Source organism: Zonotrichia leucophrys, chromosome 3 (genome assembly GCF_028769735.1).
Source record: "Zonotrichia leucophrys gambelii isolate GWCS_2022_RI chromosome 3, RI_Zleu_2.0, whole genome shotgun sequence".
NCBI classification, from domain to species: Eukaryota; Metazoa; Chordata; class Aves; order Passeriformes; family Passerellidae; genus Zonotrichia; species Zonotrichia leucophrys.
Genome location: NC_088172.1, coordinates 8141994 through 8167223, shown reverse-complemented (window position 1 = coordinate 8167223; position 25230 = coordinate 8141994). Strand labels below are relative to the sequence as shown.

The following is a 25230-nucleotide window of genomic DNA, read 5'->3' as shown; positions in this document are numbered from 1 at the left end:
TCCACCTCCTTTTCTTTCCTAGCTGCCTGTGGGCATTTATCCTTTTATTTTGCTGTATTTATAATTTAGAGAAGCAGATTTTTAATAGTGGCATTAGCAGGCAACTTACTTACCTGGGATGTGTTATGTTGGGCAGAGTTTTTTTCAGAATATTATGAAGTTTGTTGGTGCTTTCTAAAATCTGTCTTCAAAAAAGTAAATTATTAAAATCAGTTTTCATGTAAATGGGATATGTAAAATTTTAGAAACTAGACTTATGAAGATGCTAGACAGATAGATGGAATGGTGAATTCAATGTCACACTGAATGCATCCTCACCTATCTTGTTTCTGCAATTGCAATCTACTGGTGCATCATCACTTTCCAATGCTTCTTTTTAAGACATACTCACAACTCTAGAACATGGTGAAGCAAAATTTTTAGCTGATACAAGAGTAGGTGCCAAAGAGAAAGGAAAGAGCACAGCAGGAGCCAATATATAGGCTTCTTTCAAATGAGTTGACAAACAGGTGATATTTAACCAAAAAAGTCACTTTTTCTTTTCCTTTTCCCTTTCTCCCCAATATTTCTGTGAATTAAAAGATGCTGTGTTTCTGTACTACAGCTTTTTCCCTTCTGCTATTCATGCTTCATCTACTTGTATGGAAGTCTCTTACAGAACTGCCTTACAAGTTTTGGTAACTTCAAGCAATGAGTTATTAAATAAGTGAAGCCTGTGTTTATTTTTTAACTGTTGTTGACATCCACCAAAAATGAATTTTGAGAGCCCATAAAACTGTGCTTCTTGCATGAAGGCTATTCCTTGCTCCCTGACAGGAAAAAAATACCATCACTGTGTTTTTGCTAGTTTTTTGGATGGGGACTAGATTTGGGAATTCCTTATGTATTCATATTTTCTTAAGTATAGCCTGAATTTCTATTTTAAAACAACAAACTAATATAAATTGAAGCTTAAGTACAGTAACAAAAATTAGATCTCACAGAGTTTTTTTGTTTTGATGTGTTGTCTCTCTCCTTTCAGAATCTCTGTACCCATGCATCTATCAACAGCACTCCCTGTGGTTTCCTCTGATGTGCCTCTCTTGCCTGGCCCTGGTGTGCCCTCTCAGATTTCCCCTGCATTGCCATCAGTGTGCCAGGAAGGACTGTGCCACAATGGAGGGACGTGTCACCCTCTCTCTCTGCCCACTGGGGCCACCTCGTTCCGGTGTGACTGCCCACTGCACTTCACTGGGAGATTCTGTGAAAAAGGTAACGGGGTTAATTTTTTCCCTGTTAGTTATGAAATGAAAGTCTTATTCTGCTTTGGATATGAAAAGGGGGAAGAGGTATTGATTGTCATATTTCTCTGCTTTTCATCCCAGTTACTTTTAGTTAACTGAGGAGCAAATTCATTGAGGTAACCAGAATAATACTTATTTGCAGTGTAAATTAGGTAATATGAGTCAGGCACACTCCTAAGGATTGCAATTTGAGTTAATGACAAAAACATTGCATTATTTGTGCAAAATTGTAGTGCACCATTTTAATGTATGTTTTTCACTGTATTATTTCTGGGACAGAAGTAAGCTGACTTCCTCAAAAGAATATGTTTTCCATTTCTACAGACTGGGTTTTTTCCATCACTGTGTCAGATCCTTTGTTCAAAAAGGCTTTTCTTTTTCTCTGTGACTCATTTATACTTTTACTACTGTTGCTCATAAAGCACAGATCAATCAAATGAACATAATTGGAATTTGAATAAGAAAATAATTCTTCTAGTAATTTTGGTTTCTTTGTAAAATAAATCAAGGCTATAAGGCAAACTGATCAATATTTCTGGTTTGTAATTGTAATTGCTTTTCATTATTGCTTTTCAGAAAGTTCTTTTTAAAGCAAATTTCATAGCTGGCTTCAAAAACTGTTTTAGCTTTTAAGGTACTGTAGTTTAAGAATTGCAGAAGATAATTCTCATAAAGGGCATTACTGGTGTACAGGAAAAGAACCAAAAAATGTCTAGAATATGGTTATATAACTGTATCATCCTCCTAATGAACTTCCCACAGTATGAAGTAAAAGCAACTAGAGTTAAGAATGCCTTTGCCAGACTGCTAGTGTATGTGAGCTAGCATCACATTGTATTACTGTCTAAAAATAGGTCATTGCACTCCCTAAATGTGAAAGCAGTCACTGACTGTCAGCTCAAAAAAACAAATTGTCACGTTGCTTAGATATCAGAGACTATTTTACAATGTAGCCTTTTCAAGTTTATAATAAATCATATATTTGCAAATTTTCACTGTTAAAATTGAATCCCATATTTTCTACATATTTAATCTCTGGGCATACCCTTTGCACTTGCTTACAATACATTGCAGATGTGGAAACTGCAACATGAAATAACGAAACTACAAAAGGGTGCTTCCATAAAACATGAAATAGTTAGTGCTTCAATGAAGTATTTTCAACATTTCAATAATTTTTTTATTTATTTACATACATTTCATTTGCCAGAATCTCCTTCTGTGTTCCAAAGAATGCAATTGGCATCCTTTTTATCAGCATCATCTGTGCTGTTTTGGATGAGGGCACTTTCTGACTTTTTGCAAGGGTTATGCTAGGAGTAGGCAATGTTCAATTTAAGCAGGAGTTTGACAGACATCCTGTGATAATAGGCCATATCAGTATGTGTGCATAACCTTGCTGTGGGACTCCACTGGTTCCTTCCACTGGTATCTGATTGCTGCTTTCTTCTGACCTTCCAGCTGATCTGTCACTCCCCAAGGGTCTTCTATTGATGCCTGGAGAGGCTGACCTAGAACAGAGGCTGGACAGAGTTAAAGAATAAAGTATATATTTATTAAAAGCCCTTAAAGGATACACCTTTGGGCAGCACAAGAGCCTGACCAGGGCTGCATTCAAGATTAACCCAAAATGGTCACAAAATGGACAACCATTCATGAGGTTTCACACTTTTATAAGTTTTGGTCCATTAGCATATTGGAGTTAATTGCTCAATTACAGCCTCAGGTTAGGAAATGCCATCCTCTCAGTTTGCTCTCTTCAATTCACCTTTGTTTATGCTTTTTGGGCTGGAGGCTGTAATGGCTGTACTTGGTTCTCAGGCTGGAAAAGGATTGTTTTGTCTAATTACCCTGTGAAGAGAACTTGCAAACACTTTATATGAAGTTCAGAGTTACGCATCAAGGCAGCACAGAATCTGAAAAATATGAAAACTAAAACTTAGGGCATCACTATGGTTTCATGTTTTTGATGATAACTGCTTGATCTGTGTTTGAATGATATTATCTGGGCTGAGTACTTCCATGTGCCATAGACTTTAGGGATAGTATCTTCTGTTTCATTGATTGAAAAAAGTATTTTTATATTGCTCTTTCAAAAATGTAGAGTCAGTCCTAATCATCAGAGATTGTACACCAGTAATCATTCCATTCAATAAAACAGAATAGAAGCTTTAAAGAAACCCTGAAACAAGGAGCTCCTTTGGAGAACACAACCTCAGCTGTACAGCCGTATAATCCTTTTAATGGTCAAACACCCTGTTTCCACGATGTATCTATTTTTTTTCCTAAAAGTGGAAGAGATGCCTTTTGCTTTCCTGCACCTTACATGATGTTGAGATAATAACAGAGATTATTATTTCTGCATTGGTTGTCTAATAGTTCTAGCACTGGAAGAATAACATTTCTTTTTCTTTTTTTTTGTGTGGAGAAGATGAATTAAGTTCTCTTTTCACAGAGATCTGCTTTTACCCTCTAAAACCCCCTTTTCAATATAGGGAACAGCATCCTCCTTTTTGCTAGTGCTGCTGGGTGAGCCTGGGCTGCTGTATCTGACACGTTCACTGGCTGGGAGCTCACTGGGGCAGCTGCATCCCAGAGCTCATGCTATCACATTGCATCTTTACATAGATCAGAATTTGACTTGATGGATCCTGTATTTAGTAGCTGAAAAGTAACTGTGGCTTAGAGTGATCCTATTTAATCCTAAATTTTCAATGAGATTGATAATTTAGTCTAATGAAACCAGAATTTGACCAACTGAGCTATGATTATAAACTTTTGATATTCAGAGACCTGTTTATCAAGAAATCTAGAGAGAGCTCATAATTACAGGATATAAGAGAATCAGCAATAATTTTATAATTATTTACCATAGACCTCCCAATGGAGAAAGTAAATTGTCATGTATACAATACAGAAACTTTATGACAGTCAAGGAATTTTTCTCTTGACTCCTTAATGATTTCTGTTTATCTTAATGTGATGTGTTATAACATGCTATTAAGTATACCTATACATTTCAGCAATATATTTTCATTAATCATCTTTGTGATCTGCCTTTTACCTACCATTAACTAAATTTCAGCAGGAAAACTCATCGTACACTTACCTTTATTAACAGTGCACATGGTTTTACAGCCACTGAGTTTTACATACAAACCTTCCGTGGATATCTTGGCTTCACTAGAATGGGTGAATTTGTTGATTAAATGGCTATGGTAGATATACTTCTTTGGTTGCTAACTATTTTTATTACAGTGTATAAGAACACCTTCTAGAGGGAGAGCAAGTGAATGTCATTATCGGTTGTCTGTTTTAACTTAATGAGTGTTATTAAATGCAATTTCTTGTTTTTATTCATTTGTTCCTTGACTAGTAAGCTTTAGCAGGTTGTTCTGCCTTTACAAAAAATACATTCAATTCATAATTGTCCCTATGGATATATTAAACCATAGCAGTTTATCTAAATACACTGTGTACTTACTCTAAGCAGATACCTCTGAAATATCTCTAAATGACAGTTTTGGAAAATGGAACTCTATCTCCTTTTTTCTAATTAAATAGAAAAGTATACATACAAATCAGTGTATTTGCCAAATTCAAATTGAAGTTATCAACACTGGTTATATACCCAAGGCCAAAGCGAGGATCCAGTATAGAGCATGGAAGGGCAACCATCTGAGACCTCTGTTCCCTTTAATACTGTTTTCAGTATTTCCATTTTTCTATTTTTTTATTTAAAAATTACCAAAGTTAATAGGAAATTAGAAGTTAGTACGAGATGTATTTTAAATCTTTATTAAAATGCGGCATAGAAAATATGTTTGTCACATAAAATTAATCAGTGGTGAGTGCTACATGACTGCTTTCATCCAATAGAAAAGGAGGATTTTATCAATAGGGTATGAAAGGTAGATAGTGTACTCGGCACTGCCCATTCTCCTTTTTCCTTTCTGTATAAATAAGCTTTTTTACTTTAAATGTATCATTCTTTCTTTATTAGCTAAGCTGTGTTATCTGCTTCATTGTGAAATTCCCTCACGAGTGGAAAAAACTGCTATTGGCTCTGCTTTAGCATGAAAGCAGATGGTGGTGTATTACTGGAAAGTTCATAGCAATAGTTGGGAATATCACTGTCTTGCATGTGTGAAGATGGTATATCCTTGACTGTTAATTATAAGATTAACATTTTTAAGTCTCCAAAATTTTTAGTATTCCGTAAAAGTTTTATAAATTGTTCAATAAAAAGTGCATTTAAATGTCATGTGTTAAAACCAGAAAATCTGTTGAATTTGATATGTAGCCTGTGTATATTTTGTACATTACTTAAAGGTCAACTCCTTTGACAAAGCTGCAAAAATAGCAGTAAAATGGAAGGCTGTTGCAGGCACTTAGGTTGGAACAGTCACACTAAAGACTTTGCTACATTTGTTCCCCAGGATACACTTGTTGAATTCCTGATTTGTTGAGAAATACTTGATAATATCACATTTGAAGTGAACATTTGAAGTTTCTTCTACAGATGCTTTTCTAGACATCGTTCCTAATTTAACATTTCTAGCTTGTGTCATTGACTACCATAATTCATCTCAGACAAGTATGGGGAGTTTTGTCTTTATGTCTTTGGCTTTGAAAAGAAATGTAGTTGGTCCATTTTTTTTTATTTCAGCCATATTTAGAACAATCTCGTGTTTCCAGTAGAGCTATTTATCTCCTTAATAACATTTATACCGTCTATTTATAATTTAAAACAAATCTGTGACATTTTCCATCAAGAAGAAAAGTGAGCCAGTGAAAATTATATTAAAAGGTTGAGGAAAGACAATTGCACTTTCATCTCTACGTTCAGGTTTCAGTTTGAGGCACCCTGAAAGAAAATATGGGATATGGTTACCCCAAAACCTCTGGTTTTCCAGGGTTCAAGCATTATTTCATTCATTTTGTCCTCCTTCACAATGATTCATACCTGGTAAGACTCCATGAGCAGGAAAAAAATAATGTGTTTGGAGATTTCTGTAAATTCCCAGAGTCATTAATTTGATGTCATTAACCTCAGTTTATGTCTAGACTCATGAGATACCTATTGATATCCCACTATTGGTATTTGTATATGTAAATCTTTCAAAAGAATTCTCTAGGTTTTGGACTAGATTTAAAAAAATGTAATATCATTTCCCTTCAGACTTTTTTTTTTAGGAAGTGGGGTTGAAAATCCGGAACACAGTAGGTTAGTTAAGAACAATCAAGGATTTAGCCAGTAGTTAACTTTGCATGCTGGATTTGATACACTAGTTGAGATTATAGCAATTTTCATAGGAAATAGTTAGCCATTCCCGCAGTCTGTTCCATTCAATATAGTTCAACAGAAATTTTATTTGGGTGAGCAATGCAAAAAGGAATTAAATAAATTAATTTTCTTCTCTGCACTTTCACTTGAGGATGTAATTTCGCACTTTGATATCAGACAATGCAAACCTTGTGAAGTGTAACTTGTCAACACTTTGTAATACCCTGTGTCTGTGATTTTAGTAATCATATTAGCTTCACAGTCACCTAGACTTAGCTTATGGTCCTTGCTTTTTTCCTTCCTAGTTCACAAAATTATGGAGACTTTTTCAAGATATCTGAAATATCTTTAATCCAATGACATCTTGTTCTATCAGTTTCATTTTAATGTGGGTTAATTTGCTGAAGTGTTTTTGAAATCAAAGGAAAACAGGATTTTGAGGGGAAAGAAACACAGTTCACAAGGAAGAGGTGAAGCAATTTTAGACTAATCTTTCTTACGCCCTCTGGACATTTTTGTAGAATTTTGCCACTTCAGAAACAAGTGTCAGTATGAGCTTTCATACAACTTAATATTTCATTTTCATCTAATTTAAATATTATGTCCTAGATTCAGTGAAGCATGTAAGCTTTACATGTATTTAATTCTGAGAGTGTAAGGAACTTCTGTAATTCATGGAATTTATGTTCAGGATGCAGGTATTCTACTACATCAGACCCTGATTTAGGATCCCTCCATTCTGTTACTTGTTTGGTCATTCATATAAGCTTATTACTTAAAATCAACCTTCATCTCAAATCCCTCCAGAGAACTTAATGAAATTTTAAAGGGATGTGAAAGTTTTCTATGATTATTAAGACTAAATATGTGATTAAACCCTAATTATACCTAGGGGGAGGATAATCAGAAAGAGTTTGTTGAGATGTAGAAGGAGCTCTTCAAGGCACCAACAAAGTCCTAAAAACTGCTGTCCCAGTGTCTGTAAAGTTATTTATGATTGCAGCTGCCACATACCCACAACCAATGAGATCCATAACAGCTGTGGAGTCTACTGCTATGGCATATAATACAGAGTTCTATGTTATACTGTAGAGCTATAGGGTTCCCTTATTTAGCAGAGATGTAATATATATTTCACAAATCTGTTCTGTGAAATAGATTATGGAGCCTGTTGGGCATAAGTTGTTTTGAGAGATTATGATGAAAAAAGTTAATAATTATAGAAAATTCTTATAGAGTTGTCACTTTGCTAGTACATCCTCTGTCTGTTATTCACATCCCTTCACAGTCAGTCATGAGCCATTTAAAATAAGAAGTATTGGGTTTAAGTTTTGGTTTAAAGTTGCTTATTTTTATATGTATTTTATTAAAAATTAAATAGCTGTAGCATTTTGCTATAAGGATTTGCAATTCTGGAAAAAAAATTATAAAAGCAATAAAAAAAATCTATGTCTCCTCATCACATAGACCAGACTTGTGAAATTTTACCATTTCTAGCATTTGACTCTTGAATCACTGTTTCTTTAATGTGGGTGGATGAATGTTTTCTTGTCATAATAATTTTTATGAGAATTGTAACAATTTGATAACAAACTCTATTCTGGGCAACAGATAGCAGAAAATGAAATAATGGTGAGTTTACAATTTGCAGGGAACAAGCTTTCTCCCCTTCATTTTCCACTTGAAAATGTCAATATAAAGTTGGTTCTTTCTAATCTGGCAACGTGTTAGGCTGCAATGTCCCAGTCCTTTGAGTAATTTTTCATTTGAAGGTAGTCATTGTCATGTAAGTGACAAATACTTGTTTTTTTCTTGCTTTACTTCTCCATTTATGGCATTTTCTGGGAAAACTTTCTTTCAGTAACTCCTGAATTGAAGCCATTTGTTCTGTTGTGCTAAATTGCTGATAATCAAGTCATCTGCAAAAATCCTGTGTCTCCCCTGGCAGTTTGGCAGTGCTTATTTTCTGAGCTTGACTCATTTGAGTTCTTCCCCGGAAGATACTGTGTAATAAAGCAGGTGAAGTATTAAATAATGTTTTTGAGCTTTATTATGTAAGAAAGAGACATAGAAGACTGTGTGTGCTTCAACATCACAGTTAATTCAATAGTTAGTTAGAAATCATCTGTGTACTGAGTTAGGATAACAGTATACTTTGCTACTTTGACATTTTGATTTCAAGAATGCTGTGATGGAAAACAGAGGGATTTTCATTCCTTCACACAGGGTGTAAGCTGTGGTTCTGCTCCCAGAGCACTCTCAGGAACTTTCAGCTAGCTGAGAGAGGGGAGAGAACATCAGGATTCTCTAGGGACCTCAGTGAAGTGTCCTGCTCAGACCATGTCACCTGGCCCATCCTTCCATGCCACCTCCCAAGGCCAGTGGCCAGTTTGGAAGGATGCTGGCTACTTACATAATGTGACTAAAGAGAAAATGGCTTTGCTCTTTCCTGGCCTAAGCATAAATTACTGACTCAAGCATGAAACCCCATATTATTTCTAATTAAGAGTGCCTGATACGTTCTTTTTCATGCATCATCACGGAACACTGCTGCCTGCATAAAATCCTAAACTGCTGATGTTTAAAGAGGAGGAAAATTTATAACATAGGTATTAGGAAGTTACCATTGTGAGGCTCCTCAAGCCTCCAGCCTCCTTCTGAGGAAGCCACTTGTTATATGTAAAATAAAGTCTTGGTTTTCTTTCTACCATTGTTCTTTCTTTATATTTTTGTAATGACAGTTTGTGGTGATAAAATAGGCAATTAATTATACAGCAAAAACAAGTTAGTGATTTAGCATTTTAGTTACCCTGGAAATCTAGGATTCAGAAGGTGAATTTCCTAGTAGCATGATATACTTATATACTTAAATACTATGGATGTAAATCAATTCTGTGCAGAACATGGAGAGGTTCAAAACTTGCCAGCATGTAGAGTCTCCCTGTGTTTTAGTGGAATTACTGAAAATAGTGAATACATCATCAAACAGAGCAAAGGATATCTGCCCAAACAGATACTCTGGTAGATTTGTAGTTCAATGACTTCCACAAATGAAAAAAATTTCCTTTGTGACTTGTATTTCTCTGTATCAAGAATTTTCTTAAATAGATTTTTTAGCCCTGTACAAGACAAAAATAAAAGTACAGTATTATAAGTAAATAGCAAAAGACACTTGTATATAGAATACTATAGAAAATATGCAAATATGAAAAAATAAACTTAGGAAAAGAAAAAGACAAGGTCCCTATTAGCTTCTACCAACCAAAATGGAAAATTATAGAATCATCTGACAACCAAAGCTGTTTTCCATCATGTGGCATTATTCTTTATATTATCTTATGGAAATTGTAATTTAATGGCTTTTTACTCATACGTACAGTTGGCTTCAGCAACTGATGAATGTCAGCAAAATAAAGAGCAAAACTCAATCAAATATTTATATGAGTAAAATGTGTACAATGTGTACAGCCACAAGCTTTTTAAGTCCCTTTTAGAGTTTGACAGCAGAAGCCCGGACCCTGTTGTACATCCATGACTTCATGTGCATTTTCTTGCATTAAAGGGAGCACATTGCTGAGTTTTGGGTTTTATGCAGCACAGTTGCAAAATTTAAAAGTTTTATCTCTGTAGGTTATTCTGAGGTATAAATTATGGAGTTGTTGTTGTAATAGGGAAAAAAACACATAAGGTGGGAGAGTTCTTACTAAATACATATGTACTTCATCACATCTCTAGCTAAAAGCATTGTAGAATCACTTACCAGCCTTCTCTGTTTAGAGATTCTTATACAGGAGTTTTACAGAAACTCCTATTAAATTAATTCTTCCCTTGATATAAAAGCATTTTAACCACTCATAAAAAAATATTAATGTAGAGAAAGGGTGCAGAAAATCAAGAATTTCCATGCATTAAAAATAGAGTATGAAGGGACCATTCATTCTTTGTTCTTTGAGATCCAGCAGACTGCATAATTTTCCTCCTTTAAAGTCGAATTCAGAGAGACTCAAGAGAGGAATTGAGAATATGAAATTAATTTCTGGATGATCAGAACCAGTCTCCCATTTTTCAACATTTCTGGAGACCAACCCGAGTGCCATGGAGAATAAGAGAAAGAATGTCAGCCTGGATTTAAAGCCTGAACATTCCCATGAATAATCCAGCCACTGATGCTTGTGGGTCTAAATTTATCCAGAGATGCTGGGAGGCAAAAGATTTAAAAGAAACAGTAACAATAAATTTTGTCAGAACTGAACATTTTGATCCAAAATATTGGCTCAAAATGTGTCTGTTTCAAGGGATATCCTGGGGTTTTGTTTGTTTATTTGTTTTGCTTTGTTTAGGGTTTTAGATCTGTTAAAAAGGTTATTAAGCCTTTGGTCCCAGTTAGATATGCTAAAATGCTGATAACATTTAAGAAAATGAGAGGGGAACAGGATAAAGGAATTACTACTGTGCACTTAACAGCAGGCAGGACAGATTTGTGAGGTTGTGTGATAGGGCAGCTGAACAATGAAAATATTTTTTAAATACAAATCTAGAAAAGGAAAATAAAATGAGCAGTTATAAAGAAAAGTAGTCATTGGCATTGTGCTTAATCCAGCTGAAGTTCTCTTAAAAGGATTAAGAAAAAATTCTTGGTCACAGGAATGCTAATAAAAGCTCAGAACTCTCTGAGGAATAAAATTACTGTTTTGTATTTGCCTTTTCCACAAACTCTTTCAGCTTGCAGTGTTAATCATCCTGTCTCAGAGCAGGGAATGCCTGCCACTTTGTAGTTGCTAAAAGGAGATTTCAAATGGAGCTTTACCAACCCCTGCACCTGTTTGCATTTTCTGTTGCCTGTGAAAAATACACCACGTTTGCTGCGTTTCCAGATCCACAACATTCTTCATTCTTTCTTCTGGCTCCAGTGGCAGAACTTTGAAATCCTGCTGCTTTGTTACAGTTTAGAAGCGGTAGATTAATACATTCCTATTATATTGCTGTAGCTTATTTTTCACATGAACAACTTGCCAAAAACATACAGGACTCTGTGAGTAGTGATGAAGCTTACTTGTAATAATCAATAAGGCCTAGTCACTCTCCATGACATTAAGGTTTTTATAAGTTCTGGCAATATCTTCATTTATCTATGCCACGATTTTTTGCTCATAGCATGGCTATTTTCATTTTCTGCTCTAAAGGGTGTTCCCCTAACAAAAAGTGTCTTTCCCCTAAATACTTGATTCATGAGTCTTTTGGAAAGTTATAATCAATATCTGTCTACTAAAAAACAAAAAGAGAAGGAGAAAAATGCCGAAAGCATCTATGAGAATACTGGGAAATGTCATTAAAAGTAGATTCTTTCTTGAAACCAGAAATATTTCTTACTGACCCTGACCAATGCTGTTTCTTCTTTTCTTCCTTACTGTTATGTTACAGAACACATAATACTATAAGATATCCTTTTTTATTTTCTGGGTTTGTTCTCCCAAATAGCAATAAACTATTTATATGCTATTGTGTATATTTATAGAAAACACAAGAATCTTATATTTCAACTTCATAACTGTTTTGTATCTTTTCCTGCTACCATTTGTTGTTTGTTTATTCTCCCTCATTTTTGTTGTAGCTTTTACAGTCTTTTTGACTTGCCAATCTCCCCAGGGCAGTGTGAGCAGAAATAAAAGAAGCTGACTCAGCATCTCCTTTTCTTGAGCCCCAGTATAAAGAAAGGGACATTTTTATCGTCTTCTATTTGTCAATTTCTTTGCCACAGCATTACAGAATCTTTAGGGTTTGAAGGAACCTCTGGAGATCATTCAGTCCAACCTTCCTGCCAAAGCAAGATCACCTAGAGCAGGGAGCACAGGAGGGTTTTGAATGTTGCCAGAGAGGGAGATTACCTGACCTCCCTGGGTATCCTGTTCCAGTGCTATGCCATTCTCAATGTAAACTTCTTCCTCATGCTGAGATGAAACTTCCTGTGTTTTACTTTGTAGTCATTTCTTCTCATCCTGTCTCTGGGCACCACCATAAAGTGCCTGGCACCATCCTCCTGACACCTGCATTTGAGATATTTATACGTATTAATGGGACCCCCTCTTAGTCTTTTCTCCTCTGGACTAAACAGGCCCAGCTCTTGAAGTCTCTCTTCATAAGAGAGATGGTCCAGAGATGCCCCAAATCATCTCTGTGACCTCTGCTGGACCCTTTCCAGTAGCTCCTGGTCTTTCTTGTACTGAGGAGCCCAGAAGCAAACAGAGTAGTCCAGGTACTAAAACTGAGTCACTCCTTCTTTTGTAGATTCTTCCATTCAGGTGGAAGTCTCCTTCCTGGTGTGTGGCCACTGTTACAAACTTGAATCAGTCTTTTTCTAATCCAGCTACGTGGAAAATATTTCTGATTTCCAGCCCAGACCAGTTTAAGTAACTATTAAAAAACTAAGTTAATTTTACAGATGCAGCAAAGCATTTGTGAGCATGTCATGTACCAGCTGCCACACTGCTTTCAGAGGCAGTCTGGACCATGCAGCACCCACCTAGAGCAGCATTTCTCTGAACTAACCTGCACATTTTGCATGAGTCCACAGGAGATGTATTCTGTGATAAAGGTGCTCACTGTGGTTGTGGCTACAGGTGTTTGTAGTGCTCCCTGTGGTGCGGAGGGCAGGTCAGCTGAATTGTCAGGTATCCCATTTAATAGGGAATGTAGGTGAGACTAGAAACGAAAGTGAGATTCTTTACTACTGATGTGTTACTGAATGCTTAGTGGATAAAATGCTTTTACTTTAAATACTCCTTCAATATTCTTCTTGGTTTTTTGTGCTATTGACATATTTTTTCTTCTCTATGGTTATCTATAATTGATAATGAAAGTAACTTTGAAAATGAGTAGTTTGTTTAGAACTTACTAAACAAAACCTGAATTCAGGTAACTCTTAGTAGTATTTCTTGGTACAAATCTGGATGCAATTTCAGAACTAGTAATATTTAGTCCAAGTCCTACTTTGACTTTTTTCTTAAAAGTCTTTTTATGAAAAGACTTTTAATGTTTCCGTACCATCATCACTGAATGAAGACTGAACTATGGAGTTTCTTTCTTTATTTGTGGAAAGAATGAATGGGTTTTGACAACATGTGTAGAAAAAAAAAAGGGTATTTTTTTGAAAAAGTGAGTTTTCCAGTTAACACTTCACTACGTAGTGTCATGAGATCCTATTTATTTCATTTTCTAATCCTGGGATGTCTGATCATACAAAGCATTGGCTTATAAAAATCAATATAATATCATAGCAAGTAAGGGGCTCAATTTAATTAGCAGCCATTGTGATCTTCAAATTTTCTTTTTTTAATGGGAAAAATGGTGCAGGGGAAGGAAAAAATTCCATGAAAATTTGGGATTGAAATTTTGTTGACAGATACATCACCTAAAGAGACAATGCTAGGAAATAATTGGAGAATTTGAATAAAAAACTGAATATGGTCACTGCTATCAAATTATTTCAGAAAGTATATCCAAATACTTGTGTTCCAATTTGACACTAGCAATCTTTGTGCTTTATTTATTCTCTCTTTGACCATAAAACCGATGGCCTGTACTTTTTGTTGTTCTGATGGTTCCATAAGCCATTCTCTGGAAATCTGCAGGAGCTTGTTGTTTTCCTTGTTTTTGTGACCACTCAACCATCACACATATGATACAGCAGAGAATAGAATCTGCCACCCAACTTAACTTGATGCTCTCTGCACATGTCACATCAGAGCTACAATAAGGATAAAGGAAAGGGGGAAAGGATTTAAGAAGGAAGAGTACGTATATTCTGAGATTAACTGAATCACTCAGAGACCACAAAAATAGTTTTCTTTGGCTATACATAGTGGATTATAAAGCTGAATCAAAGGTAGCAAAGAAAAATACCCTCATGAAATTGGATTATATGAGAAAGAGTTTGACTTGAAAGAGATAAATGTTGGAGATAGATGATGTCCTGTGGCACTGCAGAATTAGCTTCCTGAAGCAAACTGTTCAGTTTTTTGATATTAGCAGTAGAAGGGGTACTTGCCGTGACAATGTTCAGTGTAAGGGAAGAAATAACAAAGCCAAATATTCTGAAAGAAAGGCAAAATGAACTGTCACAAATCAAAGAATGCAACTGTTTCTCAGTCAACAGAGTGGATTTGAGGAAAGAAAGAAAAACCAGATGAAGAAGTGAAAAGAGCATCCTTGCCTCTATCTCCAAGTAAACCTAAAGTAATTTCATAGGGCAAAATCCTATCCATAGGAGCAGTTTAGGCAGACTATGTCAGGACATTAGAAGCAGCTCAATTCATGCTCTGTCATAACTGATTTTCCAGTTATGGATGTATTTTATTTTCTATTGTAGTCTGAAAAATACAGTGCATGACACAGAAACTTTACTTTTAAATAGCATAGGAGACTAAAAATCGAGTTCACCTGTATTCTTGAATTAGTCTCAGACTCATTCTAAGACCTTGGAATTCTGTTCCCTCACTGCAATTCTTCCTGCATTTTCATCTGTAGTTTTGGTTTTGGTTTTGTATTTTTTTTGTTTTGTTTTGGTTTTTGTTTTTTTGTTTGTTTGTTTGTTTGTTTTGGGGGTTTTTTGGGGTTTTTTGTGTTTCTTTTTTGTTTGTTTGTTTTTTGGGGTTTTTTTGTGGGATCCTGATGATGTGGTTCTGCTTGTTAATTAATAATTCACTTGTCCATTCTTAATCTAGACAGCTTTTCAAGTTTCTAGGGTTGTCTCAAGGAGGTCCTTATTTACATCCTTTCCTAATCATGGGATGTCTGATAATTCAGATCACTTGCCTTTGAAAGCTAATACAATATCATAAAGAGCAGGAAGCTCAGTGAATTAACAGGTGCTGTAATCTGTCAAATAAAACATATTTGACACCAAGCACATTTCACAAAGGTTAATTCTAAATCCATTCTTTTTTCTGCAGAGGATTAGCAGATCACCCAGAGGGTGTCAGTGTTCTTGTAGTCCAAACCAACTGTCCATGGCCATCAGCACAGACGCACTCATTCTGACAGTGCCTGTCAGCAGAAACATTAGATTGTGGATACAGATACTTCTGATCAACAGTTTTAAATCCACTGCCCAGTACCTAAGACCAGCCACAGAAGATCTGATTCATTATGTAGTTTCACAGAGCACAGGCTTTTAGTTTTGTTTTTCTGGAATTCTCTGGAGCAGTCACATGTATGTCATCAGTGACTTTTTTCCTTCTTTTTTTTCCCAGAAGAAAATTTCTTTCCTCAAGAATTTTAAAATTTAATACATTATTGGGAAAAAGTAACTTTAGGATTCATTTGCACTGAACAGTTTTTAAATATAAATTTTCCTATATTAGCACTCTCCATATATATCAATTATCCATAATTCATTCTTGAAAACAAATCCTTTTTGTTATTAATAGAAAATATGCCTGTCTAGTAATTACATAAATTCACTTTCTTCCAGTTTCAATGGAATCAATTACACAAATAATTTTTTTAAACCTTTATCTTGGTGCATCCTTCCTTGGTGATTGGCTTACACAAGAGAAAACATCATCTTACAAGTTGGATACACAGCAAATATTCAACATGTTAGAAACCTGTAGAAGCTCTGATTTGTAATTTCTCTGGAGAGAAATAATCCAGATCTCATACTATAAGTGTTATTAACTTGCTTTAATATATATCTGGTTTATGACACTTTTAAAACTTTACTTATAATAACTTTTTCATATCATATTCCAGATTATGTTTCCTCATTAGCCTTTTGAATCATACTTTGACCAGATGCTGCATGATTGCTCCATTCTATGCATGTCCTTATGATCAGTTGACAGATGGTCATGCTCTGACTTTATCTGAAAAATCACTTGTCTTGAAGCAGTGTGTGAAGAAATCATAAATAATGTGATTTTATTAGCATAGGAATTCACACATTTGGCAGAATTACTGCCATCTGTGTGCATTAGTGCAGCATCATGCCTTGTAGATCAGATCTGATTCATGCCCTGCCAAGTTTGAATAGAAATTGTATTTCTCAGTATTTTTCTGCATAAGATCATGCAGACAGGCCTCTGTATGTCCCTCCAATTGCTGGTACCAATTGCTGAATACCAGAAATATGTTATTGTCAACATTTTCATATATGACCTCATGCCAGAGGACTCTGATTATGATAGTATATAAATACATACAGTAATTTGATTATGTGCTGTATTCTCCATGTGGATGAGAAGAGGTTTTGCCTGGAAGTTGACCACCCCAACCAGTTCATGTTTCCTTTCACTCACGCATCAGGTCCACAGAAAACCATGTAGAAAACTTTAGCAGACATACTGTCCCCATAGCATCAGTGGAAAATCAAAGGCTCTGTATGACAACATAGCTTTTAAAGACTTGAACATAGCTTTAAATGTGTATATATTTAGGGTCTGATTGTTTCTTAAAACATGGATGCATGCAGGATTCAAATAGTTGTTTTCTAGAGTTTAAATCCATTCAGCTCCCCTCCTCATCATTCTGCATATTCCACTCGAATGTCTGAGCAATCACAAAACAAAGCAGCTCTATAAATAGACATCCTTTTACAAACATCACAGGTTCACTTGTGTCCATCAGAAAGCCAGAGGACATGCAGTATGAAGGATACTTTTCATGTTATTTACAAAGATATCTCAGTAGGTTTCTGATTCCAGTGAGGTTTTGGTACTTTCCATTGTAGAGAGCTTATTAAACTGAAATAGAGCAATTAGGCATTAAATTTGCTCAAAGATTGTTTGGATGTTACCAACTTCACTATTTGGGAATTTGTTTTTATCAAACAAATTTCTCCCATTCTTTCTTAAAGTAAAATTATTGGTAGTTTTGATTTCAAAGTCTAAGTATCTAAACCTATTAAAGACCCAGTCACTACTAGGAACTTAATTTAACATTTTAAGCCTATGGAACTGTCTTAAATGAGTGTCAACATGATCCCTCATAGACCTAACACTAAAAGTCACTTGCAGTTTGGCTAGAAAATAGATTTCTGAGCTATGATTGCACTTTTCTTGTCATTTATCTTTACACAAAATTGCCATCTAAGTTGTTGACAGTAATAATGGAAATACATTGTATTGCAAAGTCTTAATGTATCTGTACTATTTCCTAATTTTTTTCTGTCTGTGTTGTAAGAGCTGGTAACAGCTCTCACATATTCTGTTTTGTTCTTGTCTTCTGGTTTCAAAAACTGAAATGATCCAGATATTTGCCAGTACTTTCTGCAGATGTCTCAAAAAGAAATGAAAGGCAAAGCTGTCTGAACTCAGTCCGATAAGATCATTTCCATCTGAATGAAAACTTGTTATTGAGTAGTCTGTCACTTCAAAATCTCTTAGCCACCACTCTCTGCCATCACTGGAGTATGTGTTCAATTTGAATATTGATACAACAGCTGCAGGCATCTGTTTATATTTCATGAAAGCTGCTGTCATTAGAACTTCAAAAGGTTGAGATAATATTTCTCTGGGTTTTTTTTCTTAGCATGGAGTACAACAATTTTGTGGTGTCTCTTGCATAAAAAAAAAGTTCAAATAAATCTTCCTACAAAATATACACACTATGTTTGAGTCATTAGGGGAATGTACAAACAGGCAACACATTCTGAAGCATCTAATATGAGGTGATTAATTTCTTTTTTTCTAATGCATGGTCCAGAAATTATGAGAAAGTTATCTACTATATAATTGAAGTTATGCAGATATTAGAGAAGTAATTTACAGAACTTGCTTTTGACTTATGTATCAGTCCTAGATGAAGTACTGTGTAATAGGGTAATTTTTGCTACAGGAGACTGTTCAGTATTATGTATACAAATTAAACACTTGATGAGGAATTTGCTATATTAAATATGCAAATTAAACGTCAGGAAGACATGTAACTGAATTAGCATTGAGAAGTCCTTGGTATTCTGTGACTTACTTGGAGATTGCTTCAGAGAAAAGCCATGAAAACTTCTGCCCAAGAGAACAAAAGTCTTTAGCTAAAGTTTGATGAGAAAAGTATTAGTAACAGTCACCAAACTAGGGTAAAGTGGAACAGTAAACTTATTCTGCTTTGGTACTATTGATTATGGCCTCCTGGAATGCTTCATTATCAGCCAACTATGCATTGCTTATAAATGCATTAGAGTTTTGGGACAAATCAGTCATTGTTAAAATTGGCAGTTTAGTCCCTAAAGACAGGCAGTGTGCAGAGCCTGGATGTGTGTGGTCCCTCAGTAACATCCCTCTTGTACTTCTACTACTTTCCAGATAATTTTTTTACAGACTATAAAGTATCTTATTGATTGAGTTCTGAAAGTTGTAAATGTGATTTATGAGTTATATTTGATTAAAAGTGTGGCTGCTCTAGGGAACACAAGGATTTCTTCCCCCTGGTCTAACACTAAGTAAATCACTTAAAATCTTACCTCAGAGAGTATGCCCTTTAAAAAGACTAGTAAAAATGGAAAGTTGCATTGGAAAACCATATAGGAGAGTTTTATTTTAACCAGAGTGCCAGGCAAAAAAGATGCATGAGGATGAGATTATAAAACACTGCAAATATTACTCACTAGCAGGTAAAGGAATGCAGTTTTTCCAGCAATTTTGTAAGTACAGCAGTTTGAAGATAAAGTAAAACTTGACAGCAGGGTAAGTAGCTAAGTTGTCACTACTGCCACTGTCCTTTTAATTATACTTTTATTTGATGTGCAGTGCTATAGATCCTGACAGGAAGGAAACTTTATCTTCTAAAAAAAGAGCAAAATGGGAGAAGACTGGCTTTTAACCAGACAGCCCATTTTCCTGGCTTTTTAGAAGTAAGTATTTGTCTTTCAGATTGTTTACATATGAAAGAAGAGATCTTTACAGGCTTTGGAGTTGCACTGCTTTTAAGTTAGAACCAAGGGAACATAGAGTGAAGATATGTGATGTGTGTTGGTGTCTCTTCTACTAATTAAGATGAGGTGTTTTGTGAGTGGCCACATGACTTATCTCTTGTGGCTGATATCCAGTGAGACTACAGTCTGTAAGTTTAAAAGAAAAATGTCTCTCTATCTTCAGCTATAAAATTGGCTAGAAGACTGTGCTTGCTCTACCAATTGATCAAACTAACCTTGCAATGTACTGCAACTTCTTTCCTACATTAATCATTTTCCTAATAAGACTCATTTAGCAAGAAGAATATTTCAAGTCTTTGTATTTCAAGGTGTGAAAGATTCAGGAAAAAAATAATAAATGAGGGTTGAAAAAGCATATTGAAAAAATTATTGGATCACTTTTCCCCAGTATGAATTAACCTACATCTTTTTAATAAAACAATTATATTAGTTGCATCTTTCTTTGACACAAGATGTCAATAGCTGTACTGATGTAGCAAGCAGTTACAGAAACCATGTGATGACTTTTTTAAGCATGTGACAAATTATTGCTGAACCTTTAGGCATACATTCCTCTACAGTCTCCCCATGAACATCCTGTCCTCAAATCACTGACAGCTTTACGTACTTCTCAGTTCAAACAGTGCAAAAATTAAATGCTTCCTTCTTTTGGATCAAACATGTAATTTGTCATAGCAATACTTAGCCTGAACTGCTGGATGGATAATATTTGACTAAATACTAGTGTGAAGTTGCAGAAAATGCTTTCTTACTTTGCTTAGATCCATGGACTTTCTAATATGACAAAATGTACCATAAAAGAATTGCATCACTTTTAAATGTGCTCTTTTGTTTTCCTCACAAAGCTTTGCGTTTGAAGTAGGCTCTTGTGCAATGCTGTACTGAGCTTTCTCAACAGAGTCTAGAAAATAGCAACAATAATATTTTAAAACGCTTCAGTTCTAATTAGTTCATCTATAAAACCTGTGCTTCCTTATGATAGGTAGAAACCTGTGGTAACTCAATTTTAGGCATGACTATGTATAATATATATAAAAATATTGACCATATGCAGTTACTCAATCTAGCCCCTCTTGCAAAGGTGCAATTGTAAAAGTGAGCTCTAGAGGGTGGGTGCTTTTCTTCTCTTCTTAGTTTAAATCTACCAGCAGCTTTAACTAATGTTGTCAAATTTCTCAGTGTTGTTTCAAACAAGCAGTGAGATCCCACAGATTTAGTTTCTCAGGCTTGAATATCCTCTTCTCTTCTGATATTTAGGATTGTATTTGTGATATTAAACTAAGTCTTCACTAATGCAAATAGAAACTTTTAAGCCTGATACCTTAATTAAAAAAAGACTTCACCAAAACTCTGGAGGGGCCTTCAATTTGATTCATTATTAAATAGCTTAATTTTGATAGTGTAGGGAAGGGGTTGCAGCTACAAGCACTGATTATTTTTTCTCATAGACTCATGATAATTAGAATTAGTAATGTATTTTACATTAGCTATTTTTATCAAGATTTCAAGACAATGGCTTGAGTTTTATTAAAAACCCAAATGGCTTGAACCATTAAAATTCAATGGCTTGGATTATTATAACAATAGCATGAGTTTTCCAATGTTTTCTACTCCTCCAATATATGAAAAATATGGTCCTCACTGAGTGATAGCTTGCGTATATTTTACTCCTACTGCTTATGCAGTGCCAAAAGACAGGTTTCAATTAATTAAGAATGTACATTGTTTTTGTGTATCCATCCTACCTCTGCATAGCTACATAGGTACTTTGTTCACCCTACTGCACTCTGAGCCAGCTGTAGTCAGTTATGTGCCTGTCAGGCCACTGTCCTACCTGCTGGTAGAAATAGTCAGTAATTGATCTCATCAATTATCCCCTTCCCATTTCACTGCCTCCCAAAACTGCAGTCTCAGTTGTTCTGGAGCCTCTGTAAACTTAGTGGTTCTGACTCATGCAGCACTGGGCAGAGCCAGTTTTCTGAATGGATCAGCGCCCATCCAAAAGGGACAGCAGATAGTACAGTTCTTTCCTTCTCTTCCCTTCATTCTTTGTTGCACAGGCATTGCAAATCTGGGAAGTAACACAGTTTTAAAATCCTTAAAACTGAGGAGTTTTCTGAAGTAACTGTCCCAATGTACTCTTGCATGTTTGCTTGCTTAACTGCTTGGATACCTTGGTCATTGTTTGCCACTGGCAGAAAGGATTCACTTGTGTTTGTACCCTAGAGGTGTACAAAAGAAGTGGAAATATTTTTTATAAGACTATTAAGACACTAAAGGAATTTAGGAAATATGAAGGTGCTCGGTCTTAAATCACCACAGGGTTATTTTTCATGGACATTGTAGCTCAAAAAAGTGTGAGTAAAGTTATTTATTTACCTGTCTGTCTATACATACTATTTTCAAATCTGAAAACACAGAAACTGTAAATGTACTTTGGCTGTAACAGTGCAGGACACTGAACATTTCTCCAGAAAATGTTAGACTTTGATTGCTAAGATTTAGACCAGCATCTTCTGTCATTGAAGCCGTGTTTCTGCTGAAGAGCCTGAGGGAAGGCAGTTGCTAGACAACTGTACAGAAAACTATAGAAACAGAATGGGATGCAGGTCCAAATCAAGACTTAAAAACCAGGCTCAAACACTGAAAATATTGATCTGATTCTAAATTATTATTCCTTAAATAAAAATAATTCATTTGACAATATTAAATACAGCATGTGTCTATGCAGTCCATTAAAGCTACAGTCAAGCTTGTACCGTGGAGAGAGCTGAGTGTGAATCTGGTTTTGCACCAAAGCAGAACATCTGTAGCAATGCCTCGCTGATCATGGACTTTGCTGAAGTCCACACTTTGCAAGGAGCTTAATTTTGTTAGAATTTGATACAATCAGTGGAGTATAAGCAATCACTTCATAATTGTCAGTAGGTTCTTTTCTAGTTGCCTTTCCTTGGGAGCACTATAAAACCCAGTAAATCGGGATATAAAAGCATCTGAGCCTGAACTGGCATGTGGAGAGCAAATGGACACAGACACAGGAGCACTGCTAGTGCAGATCTGTCCTTACCACCAACGAGGGACCAGCCTCCCTGCCCATGGTGGGGCAGATGGAACAGCCTGAGAGAGGAGCCAGGCAGATCAGGGTAAATGCTCCTCACAGAAAGCCCTGGCCCCCTGGCAGCAGTACTGATGGTGGTGTCTGGGGAGTAACATTTGGAAAGGAGATGTGACAGGTCAGGGTAGCATTCCCTGCTAGACAGGGTCCCAAAGCTCTTTGTCCCTCAGTGACCAGAGCAGAGCTTCTCTCAGTCACAGAAACAGAGAGGGAACACCGGGCTCTGACTGAGACAAGTTCCCGAGGCAGATGGTGCTGGCAGCTGCTCCCCACCTCTCACTCTGGAGGATTCCCCACAAGAATGAAGCTGCCTTTAGCACTGAGAGACAGGATGAGGTTTTTGAGAGTCAACAGGATTTAACCCATCCCATGGAGAGTTAAAGCTAAAACCAAGAACTGAGTTGTAATTGTTATCTAGACAGTGGTGTGTTGTGTTTGAGCCCATTGGGCCATTGCTGAAGGTGTGGCTTTCCTGACTGCCCTGATGTGCAGGACTGATTGCTCTCCATGAGTGTAAACACTTGAGCTGGAACACTGCTTTTCCACTATATTTAGGAAGATTATTCTTATTTAAGAGAATTACTTGGAAATTGTCTATTGTTTCATGATGCTGAAATGGTAAACTCGTATGTGAGTCTTAACTGTTGTATTTCATTGGATTTTGTTTAGCCCAGGTCTGCATGTATTTCACACTGGCATTATTTGGATTACTTTAACACTAAAAATAATAAACCAGGAAATTTTATAATGAGCCCTCATTTCAGTGAGGCTGCAACATCAGCCTAAGGCAAAAACAACAGAACTTTTTTATTATTACTTTAATGTAACACTCAATAGAAGCAAAGATGCAGTAAAGCAAGATTTTTTTTTTATCATCATATACACTTTAAAGACTTGAGATGTACAGAAGGATTAAAAGATAAAGGTGTGAACATATTTGAGGTTCATGTAAGGGACAACTCATATATCAGATAAAAACTGAAGTTTTTAATTTATAGCAAAAAGCAAAACAGGATAATCTCTAAGTGCTTTATCACCACTTTATATAACAAGATTCATAAGTGTCACCTTACTTTTGAAATCTCTTTCCCCAATTGCATTTCCCTTTAGTTCTATTGTCACTCCTTGTTGTCACTCTAGCCCAGGCTGCCAAATACAGCAGGTTTAGATTATCCCATGGTGATGCAGCTGCTGCTGGGAAATTTTAACTTATTGTCAGTGCCAATCTTCACTTGATAGTGAAGCCCAAACGAAACTGAAGTCTTTCAACCCCTGTGGATCACTGTTCTCTTTCCAGTGGTTGTGCCATTTTTCACTCATGGGCATAGATCATTTTTCATAAAGTTTCTGTGGCATTTCACCTTACAAATATGCCAAAGTTAGCTAGCTGTGGATGACTTCATAAAGGAATCCATTGTCTCACCAGTATTTCCAAATTGCTTTCAGGTAAGAAGAGCACAGACTATAATATTGCATGTTTGAAGAAAATTTTCACTCTGTCTGCACAGGTACATTTTAGAGTATGTTCTGAACAGCTGGAAACAGATGGTTAAAGAATAAAATACAGGTCCATCACTAATGAAGGGATTTCTAGTGTAAGATGTGGATATATCAGGTTCTGCCGTCATGCAGATGAAAGATTTGCTGATTCTGATAAAATTGTAGTGACTCTTTTAGGACTCACGACCATCAAATGAAGCTTGGCAAGCAATTTTTTCACTTGAACTCTTTGGGGAATATGATACAGTAATATTTTTAAATGTTCTCTCACTAAATGCCACATTTTTATGATGCAAAACTTGGTGCACTTTTGCTTTGGTCACTTTGTGGATAATTTTTTTGACAGAGTTTCTTTTTAAAGAGCTTATTGCAGTTGAACCCCAGCCTTAGATTTCCACTCAAGGAGGAAACTGCCTCATCTCCCAGTAAATGATGTACCATGAAATATGCTGTAACTGATTTTGTGACGTGCCTTCTGTTGCCATCACTTAATCATAAAAACTTTGCAGAAAATGAACTTCCCCAAATGCTGTTAATATGTAGAAAGGTCTCTCTCTTGAACAAGAGAAAAAAATACTACCATGCAGAGTGCATTCAAAACCTGCTGGCTGTCATAAGGCACCTCAGTGTTTGTCATCACTTGCATATATTTCATATAACAATTGCCATTTTGTTTTCATTATTTATGTATCTGGCCTATGATTTACCCATGAACACTTACAAAGGGAAAAAGTGATATGTATGGAATGTCCATTAAATCTGTCCTTTAAAAGAATGCAAAATGACAGAACCAGTTGCTGTCTTTTGCTTTTCCATAATGTTCTATTCTATTTCCACTTGCTTTGTCTTCTGTATCATCAGTTCTGCCTTAGAATGCAATTTTTATTTATGGGGTAAAGTGTATTTTATTTATTACAGTGATGAACACTTCGAATTTACCAACACATTTTCTACTGCTTGTGTACTTAGGTGTTAGGTTCCATTTCAGGGGATCTATTAATAATTTGAAAAGAGTAGTGATCAAAAATATACACCCTTCTTCAGAAACAAACACAGGTTTTGTTCTGTTGATGGGAACCTATCTATTTGTAACCAGTTAACTTTGCTGACACAATGCAGC

The 25230-nt window shown here is 35.8% G+C and overlaps 1 protein-coding gene across 1 annotated transcript in view; it reads left to right on the top strand.

The window, feature by feature from the left end:
* The window catches only part of EYS (eyes shut homolog), a 704733-nt gene that overhangs the window by 515433 nt on the left and 164070 nt on the right, over positions 1 to 25230 (top strand). Inside the window, exon 36 of the mRNA XM_064707313.1 lies at positions 1022 to 1251. Within this exon, the coding sequence (XP_064563383.1) occupies positions 1022 to 1251 (230 nt within the window). The remainder of the gene's footprint in view (positions 1 to 1021; positions 1252 to 25230) is intronic.